This window comes from Varanus komodoensis, unplaced genomic scaffold (genome assembly GCF_004798865.1).
Source record: "Varanus komodoensis strain SLA01 unplaced genomic scaffold, ASM479886v1 scaffold11, whole genome shotgun sequence".
Taxonomy (NCBI): domain Eukaryota; kingdom Metazoa; phylum Chordata; class Lepidosauria; order Squamata; family Varanidae; genus Varanus; species Varanus komodoensis.
Genome location: NW_025335317.1, coordinates 647,361 through 671,844, shown reverse-complemented (window position 1 = coordinate 671,844; position 24,484 = coordinate 647,361). Strand labels below are relative to the sequence as shown.

The following is a 24,484-nucleotide window of genomic DNA, read 5'->3' as shown; positions in this document are numbered from 1 at the left end:
ACTTACTGCTTCTAATTTGCCTGTCAAGCAGTGAAGTGAGATCCTACTGCTTGAAGTTACATTGTAAACAAACTGGAGAAGGAAGAACGACAGCAACCTCGCTCTCAGAACGCTGCACCTGTCTAAGCCGACGGCTCCTTGTCTTCACATGGAAGTCCCCAGCCCCGGAACAGGGCTGGCCAAGTGTGCTGAAGAAGAGGCAAGCCAGCGCAGCATGCGATGCTCCCTAGGGCCCGCGTGTGAGGAACCCCTGCTCGCTGAGCACGTCATGGCCGCAGAGTCCACCCAGCTGCAACCTGCCCAAGCGGCTGATTTATTCCTCACCTTCATTAGTTCCTGGAGGGATTCTAGTTGCAGAAACTTGCTTTCAGTGATCAGCTTCTCCGGGTCACAGAGCTGAAAAAGGACATGAAGTAGAAGAAAAGCAAGGGCTGATCACATCGGGGTGCCCTCCCGGGACTAACAAGACGCACACACCGGCAAACGCTCTTGAACAGGTCCGGAATGCATTCTCTGCCGATGAATACCACTACACCCGCTATATGTAAGGGTGATTTCTGGGAATGCTCCGGGGCTTGCAGGCCGCCTAGGGACTCTCATACAGACCATTCTGAAGGCGGGGGGACAAACCCCAGTGCCTGGCTCTCCCCACCGCCCTTGCATCATTTCCCAGGGCCGAACCCCACAGTGAGTTGATCTCATGGGGAACTGTCAAAACTGCTGTTACAGCAGGATTTCCCTGCAAAACCACCATGTCTGGGTTTTCCTGTCTGCCATGAATCCGAACAGTGACGCACCTGGGCCGGAGGCTGCTGGGCAAGGGGCACCTGAGCCCGGTACGCCTAGCAGCAGCTCCTGGCCACGAGGGGCGCGTGTGTAGAAGTCTCTCCAAATGATGCTGCGAGGCATGAGGAGTGTTTCCGCAACAGCCAAGGGCACTGCACCCATCAGTGGAGGAAGGAACCCCGCCTCCCACTGCCAGCACTGCCGTCTTGCTGCCCCAGACTTTTGCCAAAACACCAGTTCAGCGATCAGGTTTGGCATGGACAAGCAGTTCAGCCCGGAGTTCTCCTTGAGCAGGCTGTTCTCTTCTGCCAAACCCCTGCATCACTGTCCAGGTGCAACACAGTGCGCACTCCCCAGAACACAGTCCAGAACCGATTCTCATGGGATGCCAACCCCGTGCTGACTACAGAAAAGGCTGCTGAGGCCCACGGAGCAGGTGCAGCCCAGGAAAGGCACCACGAGGCTTCTGCTTCTTCAGAGCCTGCCCTGCCGTCTCCAGACTCATCCGTGAGGGCATCAGCCATGCCCTCATCAGCTGCAGTCCGGGGCTGTTAAGCACATGCGGCCTCTTTGAGAGGCCAAGGTTCAGCAGCAGGCAGGCTGGGCCAGCAAAGGCCCTGCCTCGACTGGCTCCTCGCTGGCGCCACCTGCAGGCGACCCTGCCCCGCCTCTCCAGACGCCACTCGGAGCTTTTCATGTTGCCGACTGATTCCCATCTGGCTTGCCAACAAACCCCCAGCTACTCAGGGCCCTGCTAAGAGCAGACCCCCTGGAAAAACTTTGCAAGCTCCAGCGCAGCCACACCAAGCGACGCGAAGCCCTCCCTCGCCGCAACAGAGGCCGTGCCGGCACCAACAGCGCCCACCACCTGAAACGGTCCACAAATAACAAGAATAAACACTGCTTTGGAAAGACGCGGGCATCTAAGATGAGCTCGCATGATATGACTATTTTGTGGCCACAAGAAAGGCACATGACACTCCCGTTTTCCATCCCGCTCTCTAAGAAGAGTGGTGGAGCACTTCTGGGAAATGCACGAAGCCCGCTCCCCTCTGCCTGGCATGTGCTCCTCCTCCCGTGCGGGCCCCGAATTACCTTGATGACCTCCAGGGCCATGCGCTTCGCCTCCTGGCTCTCTGTGGAGGGCCCTCGCATTCCTGACTGCTCAGTGCCGCTGAGTGTCAGCCAACTAACAAAGCTTAGCACTGTCGACTCACCACTACAAGAGAAGACACACTCTGTTGTACGAGGGATGAGAATATTATTAGATAATGATACCATTATATTATACTATATATCTAATGCAATGAAATGCATTATACAGCATCTATAAGGCAGTATTATATATGCTAAGCGAAAGCCACTCCTGCAGTGCCACTCCTTATCCAGATGGAACAGCAACATTTGCTCGCAAGAGGGATGTCTGGGGAATCTCAAGGCCTGCGGCACTGTAACCATCCCCATGGAAGGAGGAGGGATCCCCAAACAGCCCACTATGGGCTGAGCAAGCACAGGGGGAGCAGAATGCTGAGCATGGCCAAAACCGGAAAACCGGAATGGAAGACCCTGCAGAAGGGTGTGGCTGGCTGGCACCCTAAGCAGGAGCGCTCCAAGCAGTGACACTTGCTTGCAGGACCCATGTGGACTCTTGGTCATCCTATAGGCTTGCAACCAGCAACAAAAGGAACCTTTGCTCTCTAGGCTGCTCACCGGTTGGAAGGTGTCTCCTCACGCTGAAGAGAGATTTTGCCATTGGGATCAACAAAATCTTCAACCTGCAAACCAGATGAATATATTAATGATTCTGCATGTTTTATTACAATATTATACTTCTTCAATGAGAACAGATATTTATACACATGAACTGCAGGCGGACATAGATCTTCAGCCTCAGCCAATTCTTCCAATGACACAGGTGGCTCGGAAGCTGCAAAAGCAGCGGAACCAAGCCTAGTATCCGAGAAGTCTTTCCGTTGAAAATACTGCCATAAAGTCTTTGTTGGCAACCTGCGCTGAGCACCCAGAGCAGAACACAGCATGGGAGTCACTGCCAGGATAGACAAGCTGACACAAAGCAGGAATCAGCCTGCCTGAACACAGCCGCTGTGCAAGCCGTTTCTTCCCCTAAGTAAAACCACAATTGCTGTGAAGACATGTGCCCCAGCTCCCCAGCAGTGACAGCTGGAGGAGGCACGTGATTTTAGTGTGCAGAGCCAATGCAATCCATTTGGGAAGAGGATCCAACAATGAAGATCCCAGAACTGTCCAGAGAGAGGAGCCTCATCTCGGTGGAAAAGACCGACATCTAAGCCAGGTCAACCAATGGGCCCAATAGCATGAGGAAAGGCCAGGGAAGGCAAATCCGCCCTCTTCGATCAAGAGTTGCATCCTTCAGCCGAGCTCTGCTTTGGCACGTGTGACTTGTGGCCTCTGCCCACTTGGTGCAAAGAGCCGCTCGTGTCCCCGAGCATTCTCGGCTCGGCTCACCTCCTGGCGGGGCAGAAAGTGGGCAGGCAGCCCAGTGAGTGCAAGAGAGCGAGGCTCCGGCACGGTCTGCACATCCCTGCCTCAGGAGCGTTGCACGCATGTTAAAAAGCATGGGATAAGATGGAATCTTGTGGCACAAGCGCTCAAAGCTGTCTTCTGGAACTGATGCTACAGGAAGAGGCAGAACCTGTGCGTCGCCATGCCTCCTACACCCAGTCTGCAGAGCCTGCTGCCTTTGCAAGCAGCACAGCCTGTGGTCCAAGCTCAACGCCTTGGACAGCAAATCCCACGCACGCATCCCAAGCGGCCGAGCGCAGCCTGCCACCCCTTTACCTCCACCATGGTTTTCGGCAACAGTTCTGCTCTGAAAAGCTGCAGCATGGCCTCCATGATGTTCTTCCACCCCTCTCGCAAAATGTCACCGTGCCGATGAGCCAAATGGAACACCGTCTTTGCTGCAATATGGGCTTTGGGATTGCTCCCAAAAACAGTGGGAAGATTCTCAACAGACTGAAAAAGGAAGGAAAACAGCCGTTGGTGAGTGAGTCCACATAAAAGGGAGACATGAGCCTGCTTGGAAAAGAAGGGCAGCTCAGGGGAAGGTCTGGGGCTGGTCGTCGGCAGGTTGCCACACCCCATCCCAAAGGGTCTTTGCCATGCGCTGCCAATTTCACGCACTGCCTGTGTGGCCACCTTCAAAACCACCTGGAAGCTTCCATTTCAAAAGAGCGAAGATGCAAGTCCCCACAGGACTTTCACAGACTGTTTCTGCCAGTACAGCTCCAAGGAGGCTGGGCCTGCGGTGTCTTAGGGAGAGTTTGCCGCCTCAGGAGCCACGCTGCGACAGTCTTATTTTCCGCATCCAATGACAACCTTGCCATATTCAAAGCCCTGGGTGATCCTGGACTCGTTCCTCTCCTTTGCTCTACATGTTACGCCCTTGTCGCCCTTGCCCCATTGACTCCTCCTGTCTAGCCAGTCTTTCACTCTGTAAGCCACTCTTCTCCAGCTTCATGGCCTTCAGATGTTGTAACCTATGGCTCCTTGGCCCAGTGAGAAGCGAAGTCTAAACTGTGTAGAGGGCGCTAGGACGGGGAAGGCAGCCACAAAGCAGTGTGCACACTATGGCGTCATCATTATCAATAATTTGTATCTCAGTCTTTTCTGATCCAACTGCTGATTTTCAGCACAATTCAGCTGCTGATCTTTGCAGGATTGTTCCTTTGCTGTCTGCTTTTATTGTAAACCTCTTCAAGTAGGATATAATGCAAAATCAGTATAGACATGTAAGTAGGGAACTTAAAAGTGCCACACTACGTAATTTCTGACTGCATTAAAACATGACTGGTATCAAGCTAGAGCTGGTCCATACATGTATGTTTCTTCACTCGACGACTGAGGATCTGGTGTGGACACATGCAAGAAAAAGCTATGGCAGTGCCAGGACTCAAGATCCTCAAGAGATGTCTGGCAGGATTTCAGACTGGCATCATCATCAAGCTCTCCCCAAGCAAGAAGAGCAGCCAGACCAGTAAAGGACTCTCTTACAGTCCCTGGTGGATCATGGCATCGAGCCTGACTCCTGCAGAAACATCAAGGTGAGGCTTGCTAAGTGATCCAACCAGCAAGGGGATGCGGCTGATGCAGTTCCCCACAACAAAACTAGCTTCACTTCTAGCTCGCTTTCCACTTTCCCACTTTGGCAGAAGTTGCATCTGGCATGCAGATAAAATATTGCAAACACGTATTTACTGTAATTTCAGATACAAAAACTCTCACTGGCATCTGCTCAGACACTGAAAAGGTGCTCAAGTGTTGAGAAATCCAAGTGATGTTCACTGAAGCCTAAACCATTCCTTTGCAGCCTGGTGTAGATGCAACACCCTCAGTTTCCTAACCATGGTCCAAAGAAGGGGGAATGTTCGACAGAACCATGCTCTCCTTCATCATCTGCCCACCACCTCCCTCTTTGCACCATCTTTCAGTTCCGGTTCTCTCCCCCAACTCCCTTTTAAGCGCCAATAGTGAAGCCATGAACGTCCCATTAGCGCTAACCATGGTTAGACTTAGAGGAGAACAGTTAGACTGAAATCAGTTTCACACTGTCTCACTCCATTTGAAGACTCACCTCACTGCTTAGGGCTGTAAATTTGCAGAGAGAAATGATGAGATTGTCAAACACATCACTGAGGCCGTAATGGGCAGAAATCATGGCACATTTTCTGAAAGACAAGCCATAACAATGTAAGTACAACTACACGACGCATTTTCTGCAGAAATAAAACATGATTAAAACAATACTAAAACAACATACTAAAGCACAATTTAAAAAGACAGCAAAAACAGAATAAAATCAGCATCCAACCCAAGAGACCACCTGAAATGCCCAAGACTTGCTGGAATGAGGAGCTCTCTGCCTGCCAGCAGAGGGACAGCCTTGCGTGCCCAGAGCTCCGCAGCCTGGGAGGAGGCCCCTCCTCCTGTTGCCACCTCATGTACCACTGGAGGGGCTGAAAAAAGGGCCGGGCCTCTCCGGAAGACCCCAAGACCCGGGCAGGCTTCAATGGCTTGAGGCAGCCTTTCAGGCAGCCTGACCCCAGGGTCACAACCAGCATTCTGAACTCCAGCCAGAAGAAGGCCAGCAGCCAGTGACGCTGCAGTAACCAGGCGGTCTCGTGCTTCTTGTGACCGGCCCCGTCAGCAGTCTGGCCGCAGTGATCTAGGCCAGCCGATGTCCTGCACAGTTTGCGCAGCAATCCCATGTACAGCCCGCGACCGCAGTCCAAGTGGGAGGTAACTATAGCACGCATAACTCTAGCAAGATCAGCCTCTCCGATAATGCACACAGCTGGCACACCAGCCGCAACTGCTCAGCTTCATTCCTGTCCAGCGCCAAGCCTGGGCCATGACAAGGAGTACATGCAGACAGCAAGCCTGAGTCTTCAGGTAGAGGGTGGGCCCATCCAGCTCAGGCTGACCTCCCTATGCTGTGATCTGTCTCTAAACTAACCAGGAGCATCCCTGCCTTGTCTGGGTTAAATTTAGTTCATTGGTCTGCATTCAGCCCATTACCAAAATCAGATAATTACTTAGAACTAGAACAGCTTCCTTGGGTTTCAGCAGCAAGAAGAAACAGAGCTGGGTGTCATCAGCATATTGGGGGCACCAAACTCCAAAACTCTAGAGATCTCTTGTAGGTTATATGCATTTGTTAAATAGCATGTCTGTAAGATGGATCCCGAAGGACAATGCGGGCCCCCAGCCTTGGCAATGAATAGAAATCCCCCTGCACCACCTTCTGGCATTGTGCCCCCAAGAAGACAGCAATGAATGGCACTGACTCCTGATCCTACTTCATATAGATGTTTTCCAGAGATGCAATTGGGGTGACGAGTGTCTTGCATCAAATGTAATTATTCAAATGTAGTCAACAACATTCAAGTAACAAAAGGTGCATGCATGTTTAATAACAACAATTAATTTCAAAAGGGGAAAATATGATGGACCTTAATCATCAATTAAATTTGGCATTGAGCACAGTGAAACACAGCTGGGAGACATTTAGTAGAACATCTGTCTGTCAGAACATACTTTTAAAACCCCCAACTACACTGAAATCTACTTTCCTTGCTTATTAATCTTGTTTATGTATTAACATGTTTTCACTGGGCTCAAGCAGTACAGGATTCATTTACTTCAGAACTTCAGCAAATCTTCCTTAAACCAAAAAAGGGGAAAGGGAAAGGAGCAGCAGAAGCTCCGGTCACAGGAAAGATGGTCTGGGCACACTATACTGCTGAACAACCCAAAGAAAAGTTACCTAAAACCAGAGATAGCCTTCTGGATTATGGTTTCATCAAGGCTCTTATCGAAAACATAAGACAGGGCTGCAACGGTGGGACCCCAGGTCATGGCAAAGAGGTCGTGGTCGTAGCTTCCAGGTGGGACATGCAGAAAAAGGCCTTCCTCGGTGGCCCCACGATGCAACAGGACGCTCCAGACATAGTTTTCCTTCACCAGGCCCGTCTGCTCTTCTGGCATCACAATCTCCTCATTTCTACCAGAGATGATTGCGGAAGCATTACGAGTTTGCTTATGTACAGTCTGCATCGACACATCACCACCGGTATTCATTAGCAACAGTTTAATAAATTTTGAGCGGCTGTTCTCCCACAGTCTCAGAATGTGTCCGAGAAAGGTTGCTGAAGGACTGCCTGTCCCCTTCCTCCTTCCAAAGCCCAGCACGAAAACACTTACTTGATAGCGTGGTACATGTCCTCCAGCATGTCCTGCTCAAAGTCCTTGCCTCCATTTACTCCTTTCAGATTTTTTCGGAATTCCTGTAAGGAGCAATGAGATAACGCTGGGCATTACACTGTGACGTTCTTTTAAATTTCATTCTGCATGATCTCCTCAAGACATGGATCAACATTTTACCCTGTGTTCCTGGCAATTTTATTATAAAACACAGCAGCAAAACATCATTTTGAAGGTTAACTTACTACAATGTTTTGGGATACTGCAGGCCAAGGGGAAAGCAGAGAAAAAAGAGCAAGAGCAGCGGGGTAGAGAAGCAGAGCCAACAGAAAAGCCCAGCAGTCCAGGGTAACAAGATCTACAGAGATGCCAGATCTCACCTCCAGGGTCATAGGTACATTCTGTTTGCGAACATTATGGTTGTGCTGGTCTGTATTCAGCATAATGACGGCATATGCCAGGGCAAAACAAGCATCACTATTAGCAAAGGGAGACCCATTTGATTTCTGAAAAGTAAAATTACAATACAAGTCAGACCCATTACAGTCCCTCCAAATAGAGTACCCCTATTTCTGTCATTCCTTACACCTAGATATCAAGTGACATTGCTCCAGCGGCCCTTGTCCCTTTATTTTTGCTTCAGTTTAATTTGCTGCCCCACTGCTGGTTTTTGGATGTTTTCCATCCAGACTGGCCTGCCTCAGAGCACTACAAATTAGCCAGGTATGGCCTGACTGAAATCAACAACTTATTTCCCATGCACTAACCAAATGCCTCTGAAGTGAGCTGCACCTAGAGAAAAGTGTTGCTTCATTTCCATTCTAGTTATTTGACTTGCGGTAGAGAGCAACAAAACAAAACTAAGCAACCATTTCAACACATACACGCCAGTGTTCTGTGAAGGCTTCCAACAGTCTCTGGATCACAGGAGCCTCTCCTGGCAATCGGAAGGCTTCGAGGTAGAGTCGCAAGGCTTCATCCAGCCGTAAGCCTTGGAAAATGAAAGTCCTGAAACAAAAGTGGTAAAATGGTGGCAAATGGGGGAAAGAAACGGATAGCAGGCAGGCGCCATAAAATGGTTATGGCTCCACATACAGATTATTTCCAAATGGAAAAGAACTCGGTTTGTCCAGACTTTGGTACTGCACCTTTTGCTTAAAGAGGAAGGTAAGGAAGGTAAGCAACCCAGCAGAGGAAGACGACACCACTGCTGGCAAGGTTCAGCCAGGTGCTGCAGCTGCCATCTAACTCTTTCCCCCGCACTTTTGGCCTAAGGGCCAGCACATATTACAGCTTTGCTTATTAAAGCCAAGTCTCCTTCCAAACAGCAGGTTGCAGCAGGTTCATGGCAGCCAGATGTTTTGGGCTCATGCCCCGCACTCTGGGACAATCAAGAAGAGATGCTGTCTCCTCCTTTGTGACAGTCTTTCAAGCGCTTGCAGAGTGATATCCTATCTCGCCTCAGGTTTCTCTTCTCCAGGCTAAACATGCCAAGTTCTTTCCATCCCTCCTCACAAGGCTTTGTTTCCAGTCCCCGGATCATCCTTGTTGCCCTCCTCTGAATCCTCTGCAGCTTGTCTGCATCTTTCTGATGCTGCGATGCCCAGAACCAGATGAGTGCCAAGTAAAGGGAAGCTGGAACTGCACATGATGCACAAACCCTTTCCGTTGCTATATCCAATAATCCAAATAACCCGAAGAATTTCTACTCACCCCACAAAACTGTCTAGCAGGTCTCCATTTTTCCGATCACTTACAAATTCTCCAATCATTTTCTTGTCCAGTCTAGGATTTTCCCGTAGCCACTTGGCCACTTCATTATTATCCATGGGTGTAGCCAAGAGATTTCTCTCCTGAAGAAACTGTATCCCTTTTTTGGGCTTTTGATTGAACAGCTCTGAACCACTAATCAAGAGCTTTAAAATAAAAGAAGCACAAGGAAGGTTATTAACTCTGTCATCCTACACAGTTGAGGCTAACCCAATAGCATATCTTTCCTATCATACACACATCAAGAGAGCACAAAAATATGAATTTATTTAAGTGTCTAGTTTTGCATTCCACTTTTTGACTAGAGTCCACAAAATAGGTCAATACTTTCAAAAAACAGAACAAATCTATGCAAAATGTTACAATGCAAATGGTTTCTTATGCTGTTATGAGTGGGCTAAAACCCCAGCTATTTTAAGGACTGCCATCTCCTGCCTGAACTGACCGGCAACTCAGCTCGCCGTCATCAGAGGCCAGGCCTTTCCATCCCCACGGTCTGAGGCGCTGCCTCTCCCGCCCCACCCTCCCCAGTACAGGTCCTCACAGAAAACAGCCAAAGGCATTCTTGTGCCGGATCCAGCCTGTCTCCTGCCTGAAACGCATCAAGAAGGTCTGGAGCTGGTTGGCCTCCACCCACTCAGCCTTGGCCAGAAGGGGATATTTGCTGCCAGCCTAAAATTACTCTGATCTTCTTGGACCAGAGACAGTTTCTTCAGAAGTGGCCTCTCACCACCTGGTTTCAGGTGCCAGGGGACCACACCTTCTTGCAAATTATTAAATTTATCTCTAAACCTCCAGATAGCTGAAATGCTCTGGGCAGTGCACAATGGTAATTAATGCGACATAAAATAGAACATCATAATATTTAACAAAAAGCCACATTAAAAACACTTCTTTTGACAACCCGTCCATTCTATAGCCATCCCTGACCCTGGCTATATATCCACCCTCCCGATTGAAGGTATCCAAAAGCAAAGCACTGACATTAAAAAGACACAAGCAGCTTTCAGCTGGAGTCTCTCACAGCAAGGCAAAAATTAAATTAAAACCACAAAGCGATGTGATTGCTTCCCCCAGCCTCCCTCCCTCCCTGACTCTCACAGGGGCAGATGTCAACAGAATGCTGGGCTAGCGAGGCCCTCGATCCGACCCAGAAGGGCTCTTCTTACATGCCTATGGCCCACACAGACACCCCGGTGGGGGCCATGCAGTCAAAGTACAGCAGGACCATTTCCACACACATGCAGGTAGCCGTCAGAGCAGACACAGCACAGTCTCGCGCGCATAGCAAGAACATTTTTAAGTTCAGCTTTATGCTCCTCTGAGTGAGTGCTGAGCACTGAATGAGCGGAGGGCATGCATTGTAACCATCATTCATATTTGCCAGAACCTCAGGAATACATAATACAAGTGGATAATGTCATCCTCAGTCACCCAAGAAAGAGTTAACTAAAAGGCCGTGTGCAGCTAGAGATCTAACACAAATGTCTACATGAACTTTACTAGAGGTGCCAGAATAAATATCAGTTCTCAGTTACGCCCCCCCCCCCAGCAGGAAACAGCTTTGGAGATCATGTCAGAGCACCTAGGCATATGTCCAGAGCAGCATCCTCTTTCTTTCTTTTAGCAAATTGCTGAGACATACATTTTAGCCGTAACAGCATGGTTGTAATTATTTGCTATGTGTATTCAAGAAGCAAAGTATAACAACTTCATGCAGGAATATCCCATCATCAAGTTTTATCCAAGACAACAACTGTTCATAGAGCAGCTCATATCCCTTTCTGTTGTAACTGCTAAGAGCATACGACATAATTGAAACATCCAGAAAAGGGAAAATCTGTTCAACTTCCAAATCTGTGCCACATGAATAAAAACAATTCCACATTTTATTATATACCCCAAACTACTGAAACAACATATGTTTTTCCTCAGTTTTTCCTGCCCCAGACTCCCTTCCTTCCACGCTTTCCAAAGTACAAAAGAAGTTAGGGTTAGGTGTGGGCTGTGGAGGGTCTCTTGACTCTGCTGCTCACTTCATTCCACACGAAACGTAATACTGACCATTGTCCTTTATCTCCCTTCATACTTGGGCAACTACAGAATGCCAAACACTTAAAAGCTAATAAAATGCTTGGGAACAGGACAAGGCTGTTATGACTGCACCCTAGCACAACAAACACCAGAATTCCCAGGGCAGTGCCTCAAGCTGACATAAAAGAAAATATCTGGTAGCTTATTAATGAGGTTTCAGACTTCACAGCAGAGTATTAAAGAGAGCTATACATCCCAAAAGGGCCAGTTCCACTCCAAATAACTTACAGGTGGGCAAATTAAGGAACTTTAAAAAATGGCTTGCAATACTCAGGGCTACCAGCCACATCTCGAAACGGACAGAGAAGTACACCAACTGCCTTCTTAACTCATCAGCTGAGCTATGCACTGCAGTAGGAAACATCCAGAGGACATACAGCATTTCAGGAAGCCTTGCCTGCAGGAGTGACAGGAATCCCCAAGAGCATTTCCTGCTTTTCTCTGTGAGGGGAACAAGCTTGGCTAAAGCTTGCAACATCTGCGAATGCTGCATGAACATTCTAGTGTTTTTCCTCCCAGAAACCCTAGAGAACGATGTTTTGGGCTCTTAATGCCATTTTCCAAATGTGATTAGCAAGGAGCTAAAAACCAGGAACTACTTACTACTGAAGATGTACTTACATTTGCACCCATATTAGGTTGTAGGCGGAGAATTCTATGCAAAGAGCTGAAATGAAACAATGGGCCAAAACCTCCTCCATGGAAGCAACCCAGAGAGGAAGTGCGCTGTATTACAGAATGAAATGGCTGCCTCTGGGCTTCTTGGGCCGATTTAACTTGCTAATTCTGGCAGTCAGAGCCAGAAACATCTGGAGATTTCCTTTCAGAGACACTTACATGAGACTTTGCTGTGTGAACACTGTTCACTCAAAAACACACATAAATAAAACAGGAGGACTAAGGCTCCAGATATCTGTTTTCATTATTATTAGGTAATATAATTGGAAACCTTTATTAGTACAGCAATTCTAATGATCTGATTTGGTACTAAAGTGAACAAAAGTTACATTATATTACCAAAAGATTTTGCTTCTTGGTATTACTCAAGAAAGTATACTGACGCTATGGTTTTAAAGCAAAAAATGTTTGTCTAAAGGCATCCCAAGAAGTATGGTCTGAATGTAGAAAACGCATGTCCAGAGATTTCATTATTAATATAATTTGTGTACAACTAATCAGTTGAAAAATCAAGACAATCTTTGTATATGCCTCTTTCAAGGCAAGCAAAAATCAAGATATCTCTAGCGGATTCCTCTGGTTTGCTGCATTGGCTGTTTTAGCTATTGCTGTGCATGTTATTTGCTGCTTTCATTAAACTGTTGGGGGTTTTTTAATGCGAAATAGCTCTGAGCACTCTAGAACATACCTTTGTACTTTTTAAATTATAAACTGATTACGCAATTTTCAAGTATCTGTGCTCTCTTATTCCCACTGATGTAACCCAACCATCCTGCTTTACGTCTGTTCTTGTGCTTTGCTCTTGCAAGGGCAAAATTACATTGTTCACTTCCCAACTTCTCCTGTGCTTTCGAGCTACTTCCTGCTCCGTCATACTTACTTCCAGACATTGCCTGGCTGCTTCTCTTAATCTGTTACCAACCTCTAATTAAAATTCACCCCAGCATACTCAAATGTAATGTTCCAACTCTCTTCATCACTGTCTTTTTACCTGAATATGTGTCTCACTTGTACATCAATGCATTGCCTAACAAGTATAGGTGCTTCTGAAACAACAATAGAACATACCTTCTTTTTACTTTTGATCATTACCAATTCCTGCAGGGTGGGCAGGAGGCAGGAAAAGCGAGAGGGCTTCCTCGGGACAGTCTTTTCTGCTAAGAACAACAGCGGAGTGCTTTCATGATGGATCCTTAGAACAGTACTTCTTAGATTCTCTTAAGCAAATTCCTCTCCCTTTCCCCAACTCCAGTTCAGTGGCACTGCTTCTTTATATTATTACCCCAAATTCTGTAGAACAGTATTAGTTAACCAGTCTTGAGAAAGTTCTTTCCTTAAAGGTGGCCTAAAATTGCCCAAAGCAATACAAAGTTCATAAGGGAACAGCTCCTTGTCAGTTAACTGCAGACATGCAATGAATTGCTTCAAGTATTGTATTAAATAGAGGGACACAGGAAAACAAAACAAAACACTCCTGGCCACATGCAAGTTAGCTACCTATCTTTTTTCTTTGGTTTATATGATGGAAATCTAATATACAGAGCCACAAAGTAAAAAGGGAGGCAGGGAGAGCAAGTGGCTATCTCACACAGAAGACCATATAAAATACATTTTAACGTGCACTGTCATAACATATGACATGATTCAGGGACAGCTGCACAACAGCTGTCAATGGCTGCCACAGATGTCTGGTGGCCATAAGCTACCTCCAAGTATCACAGGCAGTTGCTGGGGAACATGGATGGGAGGGTACATTGCGCTCATGTGCCATGTGTGGGTTTCCCAAGGCGAGTGCGGCTGGCCAGCGTGCAAACAGAACGCCAGACCAGATGGACATTCGCTCGACCCAGCACAGCTCTTGCGAGTTCTTTTCCACCCTCATTCAAGGTCATCTAGAAGTGATCATACCAAGCAATGTGGATGCTGTCGTGTGCTGTCCAGCCATCTTCGACTAATGGTGACCCTACGTGATGAAGCCCTCCAGATGCCCTGCCCATGACAGCCCTGCTAAGCACCAACAGCCCAGAGAGCTTCACTGAAAAGCCGCAGGGACTTAGGGGACTTCCCGCTGCAGCACAGCTTTAGAGGGGCTCAAGAAAGGAAGGGAGCATCTGACAGGCTTACTGCACACAAATGCCCATCAAAATTCAAATTTACCTGCATCGTTTCCCACCTCCAAATTCAGACTGTCTTGCTGCTTCACATGGTTGGTCATCAAGGCGCCACTGGTGGGTGGACACGTCTCTGGCATTTCAGCAGTGGCTTCTGCCAGCGGTCCCTCAACAACTACAAAGAAAAGACGACAACTGCAGTAAATCAGGGCAGTTTTTAAGTTTCTGTGTGTGAATCCACAGATGTTCCTTATTTTGAAGAATTTTAACCATTTGCAAAGAAAAATTAATCAAGAGCATTGAACAAGTTCATGTACAAAATTAAAAATGGAGGTGATGGACTGAAACCTTGTGGCAAAAATCCCATAAAAGGCAAGCTGGGACGCTTCAGAAGCTTGCGCACAATAGCACTGAGGCCGAGCATTATGAAACAGGGCAGCAATCTTGTGCAGAACGGAGTCATGGAGGGCAGATTATTACTGCAAAATTAGGATGAAGCCATAAAAGAGAAGGTTCTCACTGGGGCTTGCTTCTTTGATGTTACAGGCAATTTCTGTGCTTGGTTTCAGTGCGTCTTTCTCCTGCTGGTAGTTGCCACTAAGCACTTTGGCTTGGCATTGCGCTTCAATTCCATTGATCACTGTCAGCAGCGCTTCGAGGGACAGCAAGTGTGTTGTGTACAGCTGTCCAGAAACAGGAAAGGCATTCTGGGAAAATCAAAGCATGGCCAAACATTACAACGTATTTTCATCTGAGCCAGGAAAACTACACACAGCATGTGAAGCTCCGCACGAGGGGCCCCCTCCGGCAAACACCCCAGCTTTGTGCAACTTCACGTTGCTCACTGCTGACTCAGAACACCGTGTGCCACCCGAACACTGGCACTGCCCGCTTCCTCCCTGTGCAGAGCACACAAACGGCGAGGGCAGGGAGCCATGCCCAACTATGCAGCAGGCACACACCAGCCAGCCACGGCCCCCAGAATGTGTCAGCAAGGGATTCCCAAGGGCTTGAGTATTACTGTGACTGATTTCATCTCTGTTCTACGTTCACGGCGATGCAGGCTGCCCTTCCCACCTTCTCTGTTTCTCGCAATCCACAGTCAGCTTAGACAGCAGGCGTGAACTGAACGTGGAAGGCACATCGTCCAGGGAGGCATCCTTCTTTGGGGATCCCTAGCAGATGCTTCCCAATCTGGTCATGCCAAGCATGCCTCAACGACAGTGCTCCCAAGTGCATCTGCTTCTTGAAGCAAGAACTGATTCTTCGTACCAAAGCAGATGGGATGGAGGGAGCCCCATCATCCACACCTTGCCTTGTCTAACAGTTGGGCGGCAGCTGGCAGAGGGGATCTAACCGGGATCACTGTCTTTAGCCCTTTCCTCTCCCGTTTTCCAGTCCCTCAACCTGCTTCACTCCTGGTATGGAAGAACATGCCGATCAATCAGCTTCCCCAAGCACCAGAGTCCTGGTCAGAATATCCCCTGCCACATACACCCGGCTGGCAAAACATCCGCATCCACTCACACCCTGCTCATTTTCTGCTACGTGGAACTGTCTCTACTGGAAATAAAAGCGGAAATTAGTTCCTTTTCTGGACCTTGGAAAGCAGCTTGGTGAGATCTTCAAGCAGATTAGCACAGTAATAGTGACAGTCATAGTTGATATACAGCTCAGTGGCAAAGCTGGGAATCCTCCAGAGCTGAACGATGGCCTCCAGGGCCATCTCCTTCCTCTCATAGGGCACCTTGGGGTTTTCCACAGTGATGATGTCCATCAGCTTCTTTATGTACATCTGGTAAAAGAGAGACTGATTCAGCACAGAGAAGGTAAGAGGACACACGGGGTCTTATAAAAGGATATGATCTCTACCACCTGGAAAATATGAATACGGCCACACAAATACCCATTTCTACGTCAGACTTACATATGAATGAAACTGCCACAGAAAGGCAGGCTGCTTCAAGAAGTACTATCAGGGTGGATTTGATTTAAATCATATTGCATTAAATCATTATTTAAATCACTAGACAGTAAGACTAGATTTAAATCACGGTTTTCTACACTGTTGGCATGCATAACTGTCTTATGTGTAGGTACAGAAACTTCATGAAAATATACCCAGAGTGGGTCTCTCTTACGGCCTGCTGCCATTATAGGTTTCTTCCCCAGGGAAAGGACAGCACGGTAAGCCTTGGCCTACACACACACACAAAGCCAAGGACTTACCGCTTTGCTCCCACCTCCCCACACTTGGCTTCTTGTACAGAACTGTTCCACTCCCAACCAGCTGCTTCCTATTCACTGAACTTTTTGAAACGTTTGGAATTTAGCACTTAAGAGGGCTGATGCCATCGACACAGATTTGCAAAGAAACTATAGATGTAAAGTCTTTTTCTCAACTCTGTATGTTTATTTTATAACATTTTTGCTGTGAAGAAGAGCATCTCTGCAGACACAAATTCACAGCTTTGAGAACTGTAAAACCAAGCATCTGAGATAATAACTTCTAAATAGAAAAAGTGCCCAATAATCTTACGGAAACCTCTGGAAGAGCATGAGATTGTGAATGGATTAATGGAATTTATTTACCAACAAATTTAAGTATGGCATGAATATACAGCCTCATGCTACATAATTGAAAACTCATCCTTAATTCCTGATTATTAATCTTTGGACTATAACATATCCTAGTTTATCCTAAAACTATCTTAAAACTATCTTAGGTTTTTCCTCAAAAAGTGTTTGTTTGTTTGCTTAAAAATACAATTGAAATTTAAAGCTGGTATTATAAAAGTGGATGCATGAACAGTCGCCTTCTATGATGCAATGGACAGAAGACCTTACGACTCTTTTATATACAAATAAGAGGCATAGAAATGCCAACTTCAAATGGATACTTTACTCCATTTTGTTGAATCCTCTGTATAATTGCTGGAAAGTTGAATGAATTTCATGCAAAATATTAAAAATGGGGAAAACAAATGAACACACGGTTTTGATTTGTTTCAGGTGCGCACAGGTACCATGCTGGAAACTCCTGACTCAGCAAGTGGAAGAGATACATTAACTAAGAGTAGCTCTCTTTCTATTTTGTTGGGAGATATAAAGTGTTCTTCTGGATACTACTATGAGCCAAATGGCCAGCATTTGTGCATTGGGCCTGGTCTTCCCAAGCACGGTGCCTTCCCAGATTTAGTGGTGCTGAATTAATGAATGGGTTTTCAACTGTATCTCCACCTACTTTGAGATAACAGAGAAAGAAGCCTGGGCATCTCACAATCAGCTCGTTTCCCCCATCGTCTCCTAAATTCCTAAGATTCCATACAGATCTGTGAACTGAGCCAGAAAGCTGTTTCAATTCTCTCTTTCAGTGCCTAGACTGGTGCACGTGAAAGGACTCACCTCCAGCTGAAACTTCAGGTGTTCTCTCATGCTCTCAAACAGGAGGAAGCACACCCTAAGAGAAGCCGAATACAAACTGAGCCGCTCCACACTCAGCAACTGGGAAAGAGATAGATGTTGAAAGACAGTGAATGCAAACATATCCCTTTTCCACATCCAGGCGTGGAGGTGGTGTTGGGGGCCCCCAGGTCCGGAGTCCCAAATCCTTCATGTGGTGCCAAGAGACCCTCTGCTGCCCATGGGCAGCTGCTGACATGGAGGTAAAGGGGCCCCGCTGCATCTGATCCCCCTGCATTACCTGGCCTCTTTACCTGCGTGCACCTAGCCTCCTGCTACCCTCCCCACACATCTCTGTGCCTTATTTTCTGAAACCGAACAGCCTCCTCCCCACATCCATAAAGCTGCTCTTACAAACAGGGACGACGCCTTCGGAGACAGGCTCTTGAGGAGTATCTATGCGCTCTTGCCTGTTCTGCAAGCCCAGCCCCAGCTCTTTCCAGTGCCCAGGACTCACTGTCCAGCAGAGAACCAACAATTCCAAGAAAGAAGCGTTCTTCCAAGCTCAAACGCAAGAGCGGTGAATTGAAGGATGTGCATAATATGCATTAAAATTTCGCAAAAATCTGGGTAATTCAGACTCACCTGGAAGAGATAGCGACACAGTTCTTCTTTCACCAGTCCGAGGAGGGACGGACAGTTAGCCACAGAAGCCAGCTCCAGGGCAACAGTGAGCAGCTGCAGCCCCATGTGGATCATCACCTCGGAGTTGTGGCGGTCGTGCGGATTAGTGAGGGAGATGAGGAAGCGGAAGAGCTCTCGGATACAAGGCAGCCCATAGGGGACCAGTGCCATTCCTTGGGAGGAGGCGGGGAAGAGAACAAGCAGCGTGTTTACAGCCCTCCCACTCCACTCCAGCCTCTTGCCAATCAGCACAAGAGAAAGTAAATTGTGCTTAGTAATGGGAAACGCCAGGAGGGGTGGGATGGATGGGATCAGTGGGCACTGACCTTCCTCCAAAGCACTCACCTTCCTTTTGGATGCACTGAGTAAAACGCACCCCTCGAGGATTGACGTAGTCCATGTCGTGCACGGAAGCAGAGTCGGAGTGCTCGGCTGCGGAGGTGCACTCCTCGAGGACCTCTGGGATGGACTCCATTGAGGCCGAGGGGGTCTTTTCCTCCCGGGGGCATTCAGTCTTGAGCCATGATAAGAAAAGGACTTAGTGTGCTACCTCACTGCATGAACTGCTCACTGTGGTAACAAGCCAATCCATTCAGATGAATAGCAACTGTCATGCTTATCCATAGTTGATCCCAACTGTCATGCTTATACAACCCCCTCCTCCATCTTATCTTCACAACAACCTTGTGAAGTAGGTTAGGCTAAGAGTCAGTGACTGGCCCAAAATGACCCAGCAAACTTCAGGGCCAAATGTGAACAAGAACCCGGTTCTCCCAGCTCCCCAGCCAGCATTCGAACCATCATGCCAGATTGGCTTTCAGATCCCAGAGTCACTGCTTGAGCAGCATCTAACACACCTCACTCTCTGCTTACGGGTACTGGATTGGTTCGACTAAGTTACTCATGATTTACTTACTGTATTTTAGTGGGTGTAGAGCATGACTAACCTAGTCTGGAACCAACCAGACTTACAGATATAGAGATACTAATGAGAAAAGGAGTTCAAGATGGGTGGAAAAAAAATTTAAGTGATATTCTAAAGGTGCAATTACAAACAATTACAACAAAAACAAAAGATAGAAGACAACATAAAAATGCAATATGGCTTCACAAAGATTACTTTAGAGATGTTTAGAAAGCTTAGAGATGACCTACAAACAAAAAGGGATTGCATAGGAAAAGGAAAAAAGACCAAACTACAAAGGAAGAGTACAGGCAGGTAGCACAGAATCGCAGGGAAGGATTCAGGAAGGCTAAAGCTGGGAATCAGTTGAGATTAGTGAGAAAAGCTAAAAGTAACAAAAAGCCTTCTTCAGATACACACATCGTAAAAGACAGAGGGAAAAATGGTCTGGCCATTCAATGAGGATGGCAAAAAAGGTAAGAGATGACTAAGAAAAGGCAGAGGTGCCCAGTTGCTCCTTTGGCTCAGTCTCCTCCCAAAAGAGAGTTTATGACTTCCGGGAAAAGGTGCAGCGTAAGGTGAAGAGGAAGGATTGCAGCTTGAGGTCGATAGGAAAGGGGTGATTGAAAAGCGCTCAGGGGCCTTTTCAAGGGCTGCATCCTAGTGCAATGAAGGAACTGGCCAAAGAACTCTCAGAACCTGCATGTCCTGACAGTCTCTGAAATATGGGACGGGGAAAGGGGCAGTATAAAGACTGCAGCAAGAGTAGTTGCCTTTGGTTCTCAGTTTGGGGAGAGGCACTGAGGCATCATTTGCCAAGGCAACACGCTTCCACCTGCTGAGCCACCCAGTGAAATAAGCTCATACCTGGGTCTCTAGCTGCTCTCTGGCTCCAGGCTCAGATACAGGCATGGCTGTACCGATTCCCAAGGGGTCAACCATTTGCAAGTCTGGAAGGACTTCCTTTGAGCCGAGCTGGGATGAAAGCTCCAAGCCACTATCAGTAGCAGGGCTGACTGTGGAAGATGCATTTTCTGAACTTCCAGATGAGACGGGAGAAGGTACATCTATGAAATTAACTCCACCTATTGAGTGATAGGAAGCAGAAGCACTAAGTTAATTATACATCCATGACTAGCAGTTATGAGTCATATTTTGACATTAGAGTCTGACCCACTATTTATGAATAAGTTCTTCAAATTTTAGAGCAGTTACCAATAGTGCAGCTACAATTATTCAATGTCATTATCAATTCATCTATAAAAAACAATACAGAAGCTAACGTCCCAATACTGCATCTTCTTCTTTCTTTCCTTCCAATATTTCTTTCTCACATTTCTTAATTATAAAAAAGGGACAGGGAACCTATTTGGGCCCATGGGTATGCTTGACATTTTGAGAAACTGTCCTGAGCAGTACCCCAAAAGGGCTGTCACAGGAGAGGCGGCCAGTCACGAGAGATGCATAATCTCCCCCAAAGACTGCGCACATCAGGGCTGTGGCTGAGCACAACCAGCTGACTCCCTTGAACCCAGCCCTTCCAGTGACCTCCCTCTGAGGCTGTCCCAGCGATTGCCTGCACATGGGAGGGGTGGGCCACCTCCACAGGTACCAAGAAAGGGAACACACTCAGGCCTGTGGGCACCACGTTGCCCACCTCACTTATCAGGCATCCAGCTGGCTGTTGCTGGACAGAGGCCACAATCCCACAGACCTCTGGGCACTGCTGTCAACCTCTCACACAAGGGATTCTTTGGATCTGTTCATGTTGTGGCAAGAATACAATATGAGAAAGGTCAGCATTCTGTGTCGGGCAGTACACTAAATTACGTGTGATTTTCTCCTTTCGAAACTCCAGGCCTCCTTGTAGATCTGTACATAGTTTCTACTTTGTGCAGGGTCTTTCTATTGGGCAATTTTCATTTTTTTTATTATTATTAGTTCTTTTCTTCAAAGGAACCTGATTGAGGTTTTGTTCCACAAGAGAAGTGGAGTATTTGTGACAAAGGACATCACTTGCAAAAACAGAAGAAGAAAGAGATCAGCCTGAACAAAGCTGTCAGAGTCCAAACCAGAAGGGTTACTTGGGAAGAAGCGGGTCAATTCCTACTATTCAAACCATTCCAGACTTATTCCATGCAAACATTTTCCTTCGTCGTGGTTTCAGTAACAGAATGAGGGTGCAGAGGATACAATTCCAGCCCACTGGAGTTAGTCAGTCAGATGCCTGAAGTGTCCCCAGCCGTACAGCTTTCCCCCTCACTGCTCTGCCCCACTGCAGCCGCTACGACTGATCACAACAGAAGCAGCTGCAGCTTTATCATCATCACTTATATACTATCCTATCCGCCAAAAAGCCATGCAGTCAATGCACAGCGACTTAAAATAATAAACTGTAAAACGAGAAAAGTGGTGACACCTGTGGAAGCTGCGTTGGACAGACGAGTCTTTGCCCACTTCCCAACGCCAGGAGAACCGGGAGCAAGGGTGCTTCTCGAAGGGGTGCAGGCACAGCTTGGGAGCAGCACGGGAGGAGAGCCATGCCGCACGGGCCCATCCGCAGCAAGGCTGCTGGACAGCAAGGCTGCCTCCGCCTCCTCAGTCCCTGCTGGGATATTCTGTCCCCAGACGGACCCCCGGTGCAAACGCAGCTATCCTTGTGCCTCCAGGCAAAGAGGCTTTTCTTCTCCCAGGCTTTTTAGATTATTTTTAACAGGATGCAGGCATTTTACCTGCATAATGTATCTTCTGTTTGTAAACCACTCTGGAAACATAACGCAGAAGGCCAAATATACATTTGAATGAACGAATGAGTATTGCTTGCCATACCTGTGCCATTGCCAGCCATCTGTTCTGCTCCCTGAGATACCTTGGTCACGTGGCAAGAGTTCCTGGGCGATCTCTTCTGCTTCTTCCATTTTGATGAGTCGCTCATCCCCCCTGCTCTCATTTTCAGCTGTGGACAGCAAGCGCACATAATGAGTCTTTCAGGCAGAAGAAGGACAGCAGCATCCCCTCAGGTCAGACCTAGAGTGCCACGATCATGCCGGCTGGTGCCAGCATTCTGCCCAGCAACTCATGACCCAGCCTGATTTTGTTGGAAAATTAACCCCCTTATATGTATGTTTGATGTATAAGTGATCAAGGGAGCAAAAGAGATATTTTGGGTCAGAGCTTGAATCTTGGATACAAGCAGGTTTCCAAACTGGTCAGATTCTTCCAACACCCTCTAGTACAGCCTTCACCAACTTGATACCCTCCAGATGCTGAACTACAACTCATATCATTCCCAGCCAGCAGGGTTTTTCACATGCTGGCAGGATTGTGAGAACTGTAGTCCAATGGGCTGGGGAAGGCCGCCATAATATAACAAAGGAGCAGATAAAAAGCAGTGTTAGGCTGGCTCTAGCCATTCTTAATTGCTTTCATTAGCTTCTATGTTCAAAGAAAGAGGGCTGCAAACAGGGACACAGGTGAAGGGGAAGCAGTGGCATGGAGTCACGTTGTTCAAAAAGCAGCTCATGCTGGTTCTGTATGCAACCTTCCTCTCTGCTCCACTTTCTTTTTCTTTTCTGCCAGCAAGCTCTGGACTGCTGCTAAACAATCTCCACCCAAGTACAGAGAGTAACATCCATTCATCTAGCACAGAGCGACTTGTGTAAACCATCACAGCATCTGGGGTTTCTAATCTCACATTCCATAACTGTCATTACTTTGAAAAATTAATTGGAGGCCCCTCATCCAATCGCACACATCCGTGTTATGGCTTGGTAGGGTTGCAGAGTTATCAGCCAGATGCAATTTTGATTTTAGATTTGGAAATCACAACCTAAAGTACAAAGCCAAGTTGTTGCTTTTTACTCTCACAATATATATAACTATGTTTGCGATCAGCTAATAACTGGGGCAATCTCTGTCATGCGTCTAAAGGTGCTTTAGGTACACCTAATCTCAGGATAAACCATGAAGCACATTTCCTCAGATAAGCTCTCCACCATATGTTCTGTCTCTACAGCAGCATCATTAGCTCTACTATAAGGTGTTGCTTCCAAAACTTCATCATTAGCAGATACCAGAACGTTCACAAACTACAATGAGGAGAATAAAAATAAAAAAGTGATGCTAAGTTGTACTGTTTGGGGCAAATTGGCTACCTACACAGCACCAAAAAAAACCTCTCCCTGCAACTACCTACCTCAAGTGGCATAATCTCAGGGTAAGCTCAGTATATGAGAACTTGTTATTTGAGGGGTGTATGAGCAAGAATAGCAAGTTGCAGGGAAGATACTGCTCATTATTTCCTTATTTTTAATTACTACTCTACCTCTCAGTTCTGTGAGCATCTGAGATGGCATGCAAGGAACAAAGATAAAAAATCTAAATACCAAAGCACTAAAACAATATTAAAATAATACCGCAGCAATTCACAAAATACATTCAGTAAAAAGCAGCATGATCAAAAATATTGGAAGCTAGAAGGCCTTCACTTACCAACTAAAATTTACTAATCTAGCATCACACTCCAGCAGAGTTCTTCAAAGACATGCATTCCCACTAAAGGACCTTACCAGCCTGACCTCTGACAGTGAAAACACCCAGAGAAGGGCCTCATTTGATAATAAGAGAGCAGAAAGATTCTCTCAGGAGCAAGACAACCCGGGGCCCAAACTATACTGGCATTTACTGTAAATGTTAAAAACAGGAACAATTCCCTTCATTGATGCGACAGCCTTTCAAATATTGAAAGTCAGCATCAATCTTCTCTCTTCTACACTGAACATGCTCAGCTCCTCCAACCTTTCCTCATAGGCACAGTCTCCAAGGCGCTTACCATTTTTACAATCTTTCTCTGGAGACATTTCAAATGCTCAATATTCTTCATAAACTACAGTGAGTGTCTAAAACTGCAGGTGCTCCAGGTAACACCTGACCAAATCAGAAGAGAGCTGTACTCCACATGGCTCTTAACGAGCGATCCATGAGGGACCCATATAAGAGTAGGAACTGAAGAGCAGGAACCCCTGGGCTTGGCGCCCTGGATGGCGGTTCACTTGGCGGCAGCCCTGAGCCTGAGTTCCTGCCAGCTGTGCCCAGCATTCTGGCAGGGTGCTTGCCAGGCTCAGGCTCAGACCAGCAGCATCCTTCTTCCACATGCAGCCCCTGCTGGCAGCAGTGGGCATGGAAGGCGTTTGGTCACTGGGAATGGTGACTGGCACACCCACTCCTGGCGTTCCTCTTCAGGTCCCCACAGCTGCTCCTCATGGGGACAGTGGCTGGTGGTGGAACTGTCCAGCTCTGCAGCCAACTATGG

General features: G+C 47.2%; 1 protein-coding gene across 6 annotated transcripts in view; it reads right to left on the bottom strand.

Moving 5' to 3' along the window:
- Positions 1-24,484, bottom strand: part of GBF1 (golgi brefeldin A resistant guanine nucleotide exchange factor 1) — an 87,979-nt gene that overhangs the window by 17,250 nt on the left and 46,245 nt on the right. For 4 of the 6 annotated variants that reach the window (XM_044420172.1, XM_044420174.1, XM_044420175.1 and 1 more), the window contains 19 exons: positions 22,003-22,129; positions 20,041-20,258; positions 18,615-18,783; positions 18,231-18,442; positions 17,589-17,687; positions 15,784-15,978; positions 14,704-14,890; positions 14,230-14,358; positions 13,141-13,229; positions 9,244-9,446; positions 8,415-8,538; positions 7,911-8,036; positions 7,531-7,613; positions 7,094-7,330; positions 5,402-5,495; positions 3,607-3,783; positions 2,497-2,561; positions 1,882-2,005; positions 325-396 (listed from right to left, as the gene is read on the bottom strand). In XM_044420172.1, the coding sequence (XP_044276107.1) occupies positions 325-396; positions 1,882-2,005; positions 2,497-2,561; positions 3,607-3,783; positions 5,402-5,495; positions 7,094-7,330; positions 7,531-7,613; positions 7,911-8,036; positions 8,415-8,538; positions 9,244-9,446; positions 13,141-13,229; positions 14,230-14,358; positions 14,704-14,890; positions 15,784-15,978; positions 17,589-17,687; positions 18,231-18,442; positions 18,615-18,783; positions 20,041-20,258; positions 22,003-22,129 (2,730 nt within the window). The remainder of the gene's footprint in view (positions 1-324; positions 397-1,881; positions 2,006-2,496; positions 2,562-3,606; positions 3,784-5,401; positions 5,496-7,093; positions 7,331-7,530; positions 7,614-7,910; positions 8,037-8,414; positions 8,539-9,243; positions 9,447-13,140; positions 13,230-14,229; positions 14,359-14,703; positions 14,891-15,783; positions 15,979-17,588; positions 17,688-18,230; positions 18,443-18,614; positions 18,784-20,040; positions 20,259-22,002; positions 22,130-24,484) is intronic. The other 2 variants (XM_044420173.1, XM_044420177.1) reach the window with 1 other exon arrangement.